Source organism: Lobosporangium transversale (genome assembly GCF_002105155.1).
Source record: "Lobosporangium transversale strain NRRL 3116 chromosome Unknown BCR41scaffold_20, whole genome shotgun sequence".
Taxonomy (NCBI): domain Eukaryota; kingdom Fungi; phylum Mortierellomycota; class Mortierellomycetes; order Mortierellales; family Mortierellaceae; genus Lobosporangium; species Lobosporangium transversale.
Window position 1 is genome coordinate 350,472 of NW_019028998.1, and position 10,889 is coordinate 361,360.

Here is a 10,889-nt window from a genome sequence, read left to right on the forward strand (position 1 = left end):
CAAGAGCAGTTCAATACCATCACATTATCACTCTCACGTTTCCACTTTGAAAGCGTAATTGATTCGCGTTGCTATGTATTTATATATGAGTTCAGCATACGCATGGTCACATCTCTTACAATCCAAGTATTAGGGAGGACCTTGCATTTCTCGAGCATTGGAGAGTTGATATTATTATTTAAGGAGGTAGACTAGTTCTAAACGTTCCTTCAATGATGTGAAAGCTATGACATCCTTGCTTAAACAGGGAGCACCACCTCGTTGCTATATTCGCGGTTTCAATGCAGAGTGTGAACCAAATATTAAACAATAGCATAAATATTCATGAATTCCGAGCAAAAGAAACCAACGCCCAGAACGATGACACTAAAGTGTTGATAATTGATTCCACTGTTCATTATACTTCATCTACTATTGGTGATGTTGTTGCAGCTTCTTTGCGAGAGATACAAGCGATGAAAAGTTCGGTCCATTAGGGTTGCTAATAACGTTGAAAAAGCATGGACAATCCCCAAAGCTTGTTAAATTATATGCTGACAAAGTAGAAAAGAAAAAAAAAAGTTCGTAGAAACGTAGTTGCATCTTACCAGATGGCTCTAAATGCACCGTTGGGCTTGTTAAGCAATACTAAAGGAGAATCTATTTTGAAAAATTGCGCAATATAACGCGGGTATAAATTAATTCTTTTCTTGACAATACAGCCGCCTTCATTGGCACAAGTAGATAAATCCTGCGGCTTTCGCTTACCAAACTCTGCAACTCTGCCATGTTCCAACATTAGAATCCTGTTGTGCCGAGCCACAATCTGGTCCAACCGGTGTCCAATTGAAAGGATTGTTGCATGTTTGAGTTCCTGAAAGATGATCTGATCCAACCTCTGTGCCGTCAAGTCCGTAACTTTAGACGCTGCATTGTCTAGAATCACCACATTGGGTCGTCGGACCAGGATACGTGCAAGGCTGAGTAGCTGCCGTTCATTAGTGTCTAGCTCTACTCTGGAATCATCCTCCTCATCCTCTGAGTCATTTCCATAGACTTGGGATGTTCCTTCAGGCCCCTCGTCTAGGAGGCGTTGATTTACCTCAGAGATATCACCTCCTGTCATAGCAGCCTGTATGGTGGAACCTGATGTCATTCCAACAGTGGCTGGTGCGGAAGCTATATCTCTAACGTTCTGTTTCTTTCCCTTGCCTTTGTTTTTGCCTCTATCGTATCCAGGTTTAATCTGATTCTTTTTGAAAAGCTGTCTTTTGTATTTTGCAATCCTAGACGAGGATTTCGAGGTGTTCACTGTAGTCAACTCAGTAGATCCAAAAACAACGGAGGATATATTTGCTGATGCTGGCGTGACGAGTTCTGTGTCCAATTTGAGTCGATCGCTTAGGAAGCATGTCTTGAGAATATCGTTCAATTCTGCATCCTCATGCTCACCATATGGATCCAGATTAAAACGTACGGTGCCAGCAAATACAGTTCCGCGTTGAGACAAATATGCAATACGGGATCTCAAGTCGGCGAGACCCATTTGTGTAATGTCCAAGCCATCTACCTTGATCATACCCAAATCCGGGTACGGCTCTTGAAATGCCTTGGCCTTGCTCCGAGTGAAAATTTTCAAGGGCGACCTTTTTGCAGCTGACGAAGTTGACAGATTAACTACATTTGTTGTATTTGCTGAACTTGCGGCAGTAATTTTGGTAGTAATAGCGGGAAGATTTGCCATCTTAACAGCATGCGCAGCGCGAACGCGATCCTCTTCAGCTGTGTCCCAGATGCGGAACAGACTCTGAACAAAAGTGCTCTTGCCGCTCTTTGACAGACCGCAAACCGCAATCTTCTCGCCTGGTTGAATTATGCAAGTGACTGGTCCGAATCCGTTTCGAGTTCTTGCAACAGCTTGAAGGGAAGATCCCACATTGTCAACATCCTTCAGCGCCGCTCCTATTGCTGCCTCTGACGACGGTCCGACTGTTGTTAGCGCAGATGGTGGAAGCGGCGGTAATGGCGCATCGTATCTATCGGCCATATCGTCGTGCGATTCTATTGGATTTAGCGCCTCAAGTTGGTCTAATGGAGCCCCTGTATCGGGTACAGCTGAAGATTTACTACGTATAATTGGAGCCGTAATGGATCCTGTATTGGGATCCGTAGACAAAAATGTCGCAGATGGTGTAAATGGAATTAAGGTAGTGATTGAATTCTCAGAGACTAGGGGGTATGTGTGTTGATTTTCTACAACCGTGTTGTTGGTAGCTACACTAGTCATACTGGCGGCACTAATGTGACTAGTATTAGAGGCGACAGTATTAACATCAGAGACGCCGGTGTTGGTGCGAACATTGCCTCTATCTCTTTGTGTAGATAATGGGAGGTCATTTGGTGTAGAGGTAGATATCTGGGGTTGGTTAATATGTTGGTGTTGGTGTGGATGTTGTGGCTGGTTGCTAGGGTACTGGATCTGATCCAGGTGCTGATTTGGATACTGGCTCTGGCTCGAATAAGGAGATGGACTTTGATATGGCCTTTGGCTCGCATTATGTGTTTGGCCCGGGTATTGATTTATATATTGATTTGCATGCGATGACTGACTTTGGGCTGAGTGAGGCTCACCATTGAAGGCTCGCGATCGAACCTCAACAGCTTCACTTTGATTTACCGATGCTGATGTTGATGTTTCTGCAATTACTGCTGCTGCTGGGATGGAAGAAGGCACTACGGACATCTTGCCGATGGCTTCGACGGTTGAAGCAAGCTTTGCAGCCTTGGAACGATTACAAGAGTAATTGATATATTCGATTGCTCCGCTATGTGGCCAATTGGCTGGAGGCCTTTTGCCAACTATTACACTAGGCGGCTCTTTGTTATCCTTGTTCTCCAGCTCATAGATGTAGCGCCTGGTTCTCTCAAGTGCCCACTGAAGCCGATTCCTGATTCTTCCATAACCAAGTAATGAATCCAGTACTTTATCATTAAAATGCAACGACAGATACAATGAGAATCCAACTAGCACAGGACTCAAGTCTTCGATCCTCTGCAAGACCATAATGGCGCATGAGAATGGGATGAATGCGCTCAACAAATCAATCTTCCAATGCAACCAGCGATCTGCGCAAGCTCCAAAGTACGATGTTTTCAAATAAACCTCAGATTGAGCAATCCCAGCCTTGATTGCACGCCGTTCAAGCCCATAGCCACGGATAGTGGCCAATCCTCTGAAGGTATGCTTGAATTGATCTTTATTCATGCGGTCTGCTCGAATTGACATCCTGTGCATTTCCTTCGACAGACCAAGACCTAAGAGTGCAACTGAGCCCAGCATAAACAAGATAATGGTAGCAGGGACAATGATGAATGGTTGGATCCAGATAAGAACCGTAAGGATTAAAATAACCGCCAAAGAATCAGCTGAAAATTGCCAAAATTCTTTGGCCAATTTTACATCTAATCCGCTTAGATCTCGTTGAAAGCATTCTCTGAGGCCGTTAATAGTCCCTTTTGAGAACAGACCACCTGCATCTCCGGGCGAAGACAAGGCTGCTTTCTCCATATTGGCCTCGAAAACGATTAGACGTGCAGCGGCAATACTCTGCAAAAGTCGAGAATAAATTCTATCCAGACCAGTGTTGGCTCCTGATCGTAACAAAAACGCGTTTGCAATAACAAATAGTGCGCGAACGATCGCCATAACCGCAAAGATCACAATGTAGTCGCAATGTGAGATATTCACCTTGGAAGGCGAATTTCCGCCTTCTGGAGACGCAATGGAGTATTGACTGTGATCAATTGTGGTTTTTAACAGTACTCCACCATCCCATGCTTCGTTTTCAGCCCACACTCCTAGCCATCCGATCCTGACAACAAAGAGCGCTTGGCTCAGAAATAAAGCCATAAAAGCACTCAACAAGAAAATAATCGAACCCAGCGAAAAGATATATGTGGTAAAAGTAGCCCAGCCGACTTTAAATCCGGCAGCAGTCTCTCGACTCAGTGTAGAATCGAGATCGTCAACATCACTCAAACTACTCATTTTGTTAAGTGGTAAATTCGTGTTTTTTGAAGACCGCAGATCTTGTGTTAGCGTGCTGAAGGGTCCCGCGTCCGACAATGGTCGCTGCGTTGAAGGAAGTTGCCCCATATTGGCAGGGACGCTAGCCCCTGGAACAATCGTTGTAGGGATCGATGATGAACCTGGTGCCTGCCTAATCCACCCTTGATTAAGAACTTCTTTGACGGTTCCATGGCCCAAGACTATGCCCTGGTCTAGCCCAACGACGTAATCGACGTCATTCAAGTATGTTTTGATGTGGAACTGGTTTGTGACCATTATACGAGTTTTGTTTTCCATGAGAGGCCCCAATCTAAGCCATAAGGTCAAAGTCACATTAGGATGACAACTTCTTTTTTGTGTGATTATAAAAATAAAGAAACAGTAATTCAGGATACTTACAAGCAGTTTTTCCAAATAAAATGGCGACTCTTGACATCCACAAAACTCAAACAATCATCCATGAGAACATGAGATACATCTGAATAAACCGCACGCGCCAAGGAGATACGTTGCTTTAACGACATAGACCAGATCACGTTCTAAGAGAAGGAGAATAAAATCGAGAGAGCAGCCATGTTCAGTTGCCAAACTATGAAAATGGAATCGCAGCACATTATAGCCAGGGATATTTTTTTTACCTTATCGCCGATGATGGTCATGTCCCCATTAGGAAGACCCCTCAGCTCATCTTCAAGCACGCAAGCATTGAGAACCCGCGTATAATGCTCCTCATCCATCGGCTTCCCGAAGAGGATAGTGTCCCTAATAGTACTACGACCAGTACAGCTTCCAGTGATGCTTCCACCCCCACCAATCTCGAGCCAAGGATCCTGCGCGACATATGCAACATCGCTACCGTACCCCTGCTTTCCATGATAGTAATCTTTCCGTGGCAAGTAAATCTTGCCGGAAACGCGTGTCATTTCTCCAATCAAAGCCAGCAAAAGCGCTGACTTGCCGGACTTCCTCGTCCCAGTGACCATTGATACCTGTCCAGGTGGAAATGAGATTGTAAGATCTTTGAGCACAAAATCACGTGCAGAAGCATCCGCAGTGCTCAAAATATTGGCATACTTTTGATAAAGGTTCGATTGATGGTATGGTGCTGGCGGTTGAGGAAGGGTGTATCCGAATAGGGATAGAGTGCGAATGATCCAATTAGTGTTTGCACGGTTAGTCTTCCTCTGAGAATCTCCACGGGCCTGTCTATTGCTTTCGTCATTTCCTTCATCTTCAGGTTCCTCGACAAAGAGAGGCTCATTATTGTGTCTAGCTGATTTAGCTACAGGCCAGACAAACGATGCATTCACAAATCCAATGATGGGAATATTAGCCCTTCGGGCCATCTCCCTGTCTCTGATAATGGCGGTGTCGCGATCATTCTCTTCGTCACTCAAAAAGTCATTCACTCGGACCACTGAGTCCAGCATCTCCTTAATAATGATAATTGCAGAGGGCAATGACTATTTCATGAGAGCAAATATGACAAATCTTTAAATTTATGTCTGGAGTATCGAGCTTCAAATGCCATGTCCAAATACTTACATTGATTGCCTGTGTTTGAATATCAACCAAAATTAGAATTGAAAACAAGATGGCTGGCGTCAGGAGTTGTTTAAACCAAAGTGAAAATACGGTCAAAATAACAGTTATGACGAATGCGTGGACAAGATCTCCGCCCAGAGGTACAGAGATCAGAGCCAGAACTGGTTGAGCTGTCTTCGACTTTAGCTTTCGCTCCTCTTCGCGGGCTTTTTGGATTTTGGAAAGTAAGATCTTCTCCCATGACAAAAACTTGATTGCTCTCAAATTTGCCAGAAACTAGATGAAAAACGATATCGCACATCAGTAAACAAGCTGCAAAATCCCTCAGTTCTGCAAAAAAGAAAAAAAAGAAAAAAAAAAAAAAAAAAAAAAAAAAAAGCCGCTGCCTTCGGATCCAAGCATTACTTACATCAGACACAAGGGCATTGCTTCGTTCCATTTTCGGAGGTACCGCGTCGAATCGTCCGGAGAAGAGGAAGCTTGCAATGGCCGAAATGGGGTACCACGCGACAACAGCCATCCCTCCAGCCCAGGCAGAGTGACCAATATAACCATATAGCTGTATAGTTGCCAAAACAAACATCGTTGGATAAATCATCACATAGAAGACTTGTTTCCAGCCATTTCCGATGTGTTTGACATCTACAGCAAGAAGATCTAACATAGAAAATTCGCTATTAGCTCCCTGATACTGGAATCGCCATTAACTGAGCTGGTTTGTCTACTTCATAATCGTACCTGTAATGTCATAGTCGGCTGGATCCATATCTTTACGCAAGGACACCTTTTCATAGATCAGTCCACTGGCCATTCCCATCGCCTTCGTTGCGACTCGCTGCCCCATATGAAGACCCCGGTGTAAAACTAGTTTTTATTGTTAAGAAATATTGTTCGAGGTCAGAGGACTGTTATAACTCGTGTCGCTTAATTTTCAAAGTATGGTAGCTGAGTTAAAAAAGACTTGCCTGCTGAGCGCGCAATAATGGAGGTCAAGAGAGCTGCGACATAGAACATGGCTTCGTTACGGTTGTACGATGATACATCTTCTGAAAACCCAAGAATCTTGAAGACTACAAAGGGTGGCACCATACCCAATCCCGCCCATGCGAGTGCCCAAAGGTACTGCTGAATCAGCTCAAGGCGAAATATATGGAGCATTGTATAGAACACCGTTGGTTTCCTTTATATTGTATATTAAAAAGAGCGATATAGAGGACATGAGCGATCTTCAGACCTTCTAAAATTATAGCGCTACTACTTGTGACTGCTTAATCTTGTATTTACCTGCATTCGAGATACTCCTGAAAATTAGTCTTGATTCTCAAGTCCCTATCAATGGCCCAGACGTCGGATTCCTGCAGCTTCCCCATGACAGACTTGATTACCATCGGGTGCAACCAGGTGAATGCGATCCTTGCATAGAGCGATGAGCGAGTCTCTGGGTTGATTACCTACAATGAATTAAAGATTCCTGTGTGTGTGAGTAACGAGCTTCAGTTCGTCCTCATGTCCTTGCACAGCCGTACAGCTCTCGCTCAAAAACATATGCAAATCTTACTCCTCGTGATCGTTTCTCTGGTCCTTTCTTTGGTTGAGGCGGAACTAAAGGCTTTGTAGCCAAAGTGACGATGAGTAAAAGTCCAGAAATCACGGAAGAAAGACCAGATATCTGATCATCTAATGTCCAGAGGCCGATAGGTCGTCCAAAATTGTAAATCATGAAATGTGCTAGCCCTCCTCCTGCTGTTGTAAGATAGATGAGGTCCATATGTGTAGGCAATCTGTAAGGGTTGGATAGACGAGGGTGAAGAAGCGATACAATCGAAAGAATTAAGGTGTATACCTAGAAAACACCTCAGCGTATAGTCAGAAACTTGCATTGACAAGAATATTTCCTATTTGCCAGCACGATTTATTCAGTTTCTTACCCAGAGAATCCCATGCATGACTGGAAGCCACAATGGCCACTCTTCGTTGATCTGTGTCCCCAGTATGGCAAGCCGCGGAGTGTCCATATGTGGTATTCCTGATCCTGGTCCATTTCTTTTCATATCATTCAACTTCTCAGTTGCAAGATATACAAAAAGAACAATCTGGACGAGCGCTCCCAGGCATCGTAGGAGAGATAAGAAAAAAGTGCGCTTCGGCTTGATGAGCCTGTTTTCGTTAGCAGCTTCCATCTCTAAATCGGCCTGACTCTCGCCTTGGACAACAACCTCGCTCGAGAAACGGTTAAAATGTCGTCTGCGATCCTGACGACCACACTCTGCTGATATGAAGGCCAGAGACGAGAAGATGATAATACACGTCGGAACCAATTGCAAAAGACTAGTTGTTTGAATATAATAGAAACATTTAGAAAGCTCAAATATATGTATGTTCAAAATCGACAAGAATCCACGACCAGAACCAGAAACATGGGCACAACCCGATTTATTTAGATTCAGAGTATGTATAAGGGATAAAAATCTCACATTATCTGAACTACTCACCTGTCTGAGAGACACATCTTCACATCGGGGGTACATCTCCATGACCCCATTGATGACTTGATGGTTTAATGAACTAAAAAAAATATTGCTGCTGTTGTTTTTGAGGAATGCTCAGCCCATCAAAAGAAAAGGGTCGTAGAGCACTGTTAGAATGCTTCTGTCTTTGTCTCTCCGCTTGTTTCAGTGTTTCGCTAATTGATTGGATTCTGAAGATGCTGTCAGATGTTCCGTCGTCCAGAAGAGCGAGGGAAGAGAAGAGGCTGAAGTGCGGTGGTAAGTAACTTTTTATTTTTGTTTGTTTTGAGAGCCAATGTTTGTTGCGTCGTATGCCGCTGACCACGAAATGGCCAAAAGGGGTGCAGCTCGGCCCATTCATCGGTCCCGCTGCACTGGGCTTCGTACTACTTCTAATGAAAAAAAGTACTGTGCCTGTAACGAAATAAGCTTTTTTCTAAAAATTAATTGTTCCAAGGTCAACCCCACTACTTTTCCTAAAAAAAAGACGAAACGATCACTTTGAAGCATGTCTCCACAAGAAAAGGTCGTCTGTAATATACTATTGCCCTTTTATTAAAATGTTATAATAAGTAACACATGAGAGAGTAGCCATGTCGTTGGTGTCTAGCCTTGTAATAGCTTGCAATATCCTTTCCAGTCGTTTATTAATCGCGTCTTATTGGGTTCATCGTAATAAATGCGAGTCATCGGATGTTTCACTAAAGACGGCGTGCCTGGAGACACTTTCCTTGGAACCGGCTCTGTGACTAGTCCCGTCAAAACTACGTCAATACTCTCCAAGAATACCCTTAAATCTTTCTTGTAGACCTTCCCCAGGCCGAATGTTTCGACACGACTCCAGGTCTTGATGAAAGACTGTAGATTATTCAGATGCTCGCGTGCTTTTTCTGCTTTGCTTGGAGCTCCATAGAGAGCTGAGAAAACGCTGTTCCAATACCGTTGAAGAAGTGTGATCGGTTGCTCCAAACGCCTACAATCGTACACAACATCTTCCTGTTTGACGAGGCTCTTATTAAAATCGGTCACATCCTTCCATGTCTCTCCATAGTATGCTTCCAGATGATTAGGCACTGTGACCTCAAGGTATCGCCGCAAGTTTTTAACGATATGGCTAGTAAGTTCGAATAATTTGGGATCCATACCATCAGGGATAGCTGTATTTCTGAAATTATTAGCCTTGATCCTCCGCAACTCACGGTCATTGGACTCCAGTCGATACCCTTTGCGCGGGCGGGAGGACGGGCTGGAGGACAGCTTTAAGTTGGCTCTGACTCCATCGAGTACTTTAGTCTCTCCCACAGGGTCATGATCAACCATCATCTGATCATCTTCTTCCATGGCAATAGCCTTGATTTGCAGAATGGCAGTGATTACAGTCTCGGGTTCAAAAGGGACTTTTTCATAGGAAACGGTTATGATTTCATGGATCATTGCCTTTACACATAGATTCCTATCGTTCGATATTAGCGCAATCTTAGTGCTTTTCTGATTTGGATACAAATTCCTGAAGTAGCAGCAGCAATCCAGGATTTTATCATCGTTTTTCTATATCATTGCAATATGTTGTAACATCAATAAGTAAATACAATAAAGATAATCTGTTGCCCATTATCCTTTCCTTAGAGAATTATAATCGAGTGCATACCGCTTGTTTATCGAGTTCTTCATGATGCTCGCTGATTTTTTGACCACGCAGTATTCTCAAGTCTTCCGGTTTTTCAAATTCCTCTTCTAGAAATTTGGTGGCTCTAAGGGCTTTACTCGCCAGATTAACCTCTCCAGATTTACGAAAACCGTCTTTTTTCAATCCATCCAGCTCCTGTACTACGATCCACGGTATTACGAAAACGATATATGGCTCCTTCTTTCCGCCGTATATATCAATTATCGATTTGAGAAAGTTGAGGTGGGATATTAAAATATTGGTATCAAGCACCACAACTGCGTCAGGATCATTGTCATCCTTAAAAGGCGAGTACGCAGGTCCTGAGGCCCATGCACTGACCGAAGCACTTTCGACTGTTGCGGGCTGTTGACGAAGATTTATGATAGCCGATGCGATGGAGAGAAGCTGCTGTTCATCATCAACATCCATAGCCTCAGCTGTATCATCATGATGCAGATTATTTTGTCGGTGGTGCAAACCGTTTTGTTGATGATGCAGCTCCTGAAGTACCTGAGGTGAGCTTTGTTCAGATAGTGAGGGCTGTTGAATGAAGTTTGAATGCTGCTGAGTATAAATTTCTTGTCCCGCTTGCGGCGTTCCTGAAGAGGAAGATGCTGGCGAGAGTTGCTGGCGTTGATTGATCCGCTGTTGATGAAGGTGATAATGCTGTTGTTGCTGTTGGATTTGGTGCAGCAAGAGCTGTTCTTGGTGCCATTGCCGTTCCTGGAGTCGAAGCCGGTCCTGCTCATGACGCTCGAGGAGATGCTGCTGTTGTTGTACAAATATCTCCTGCACGTACTGACTCACCTGTTGAAGCATTAGAAGTTCGTGCTCCCGTGTAGGCGTTGGCTCTTGTTGATACTCGTTCTGCAACTGAGCAAAGGCTGCCTGACGCTCCAGGAACTGAGTATGCTGCTGCTGCAATAGCCTTTCCCGTTCCTGGCATTGCTCTATCGTCATACTCTGTCTCTGGAGCTCATGCTCACGTTGCAATGACTGATGCTCCATGGACATGGACGAAGGGTGTCTCTTTGTCTGCGCCAAATGAAGACTGATCCAAGTCTTTTTCATCTCCAGTTGCACTCCAGCCACATTTTTCTATTTCGTCGTTCATTGTCTC

At 44.1% G+C, this 10,889-nt stretch overlaps 2 protein-coding genes across 2 annotated transcripts; both read right to left on the minus strand.

The window, feature by feature from the left end:
• Positions 1-151: 151 nt before the first annotated feature.
• Positions 152-8,431, minus strand: BCR41DRAFT_323113 (hypothetical protein). Its single transcript, XM_022021500.1, has 13 exons — positions 8,086-8,431; positions 7,522-7,921; positions 7,152-7,436; positions 6,878-7,044; positions 6,559-6,773; positions 6,332-6,457; positions 6,003-6,250; positions 5,594-5,869; positions 4,687-5,511; positions 4,448-4,587; positions 748-4,358; positions 588-639; positions 152-481 (listed from the first exon to the last, which is right to left on the minus strand). Exons 1-13 carry the CDS (start codon positions 8,133-8,135, stop codon positions 412-414), a joined length of 6,465 nt encoding a protein of 2,154 aa, XP_021881054.1. The 5' UTR covers positions 8,136-8,431; the 3' UTR covers positions 152-411.
• Positions 8,432-8,649: 218 nt separating this feature from the next.
• On the minus strand, positions 8,650-10,715 carry BCR41DRAFT_386766 (PIN domain-domain-containing protein; the record flags this gene model as incomplete). Its single annotated transcript, XM_022027829.1, has 3 exons — positions 8,650-9,648; positions 9,749-10,206; positions 10,577-10,715. The coding sequence occupies 3 exons, from the start codon at positions 10,713-10,715 to the stop codon at positions 8,707-8,709; spliced, it is 1,539 nt and encodes a 512-aa protein (XP_021881055.1). The 3' UTR covers positions 8,650-8,706.
• Between the last annotated feature and the right edge of the window lie 174 nt (positions 10,716-10,889).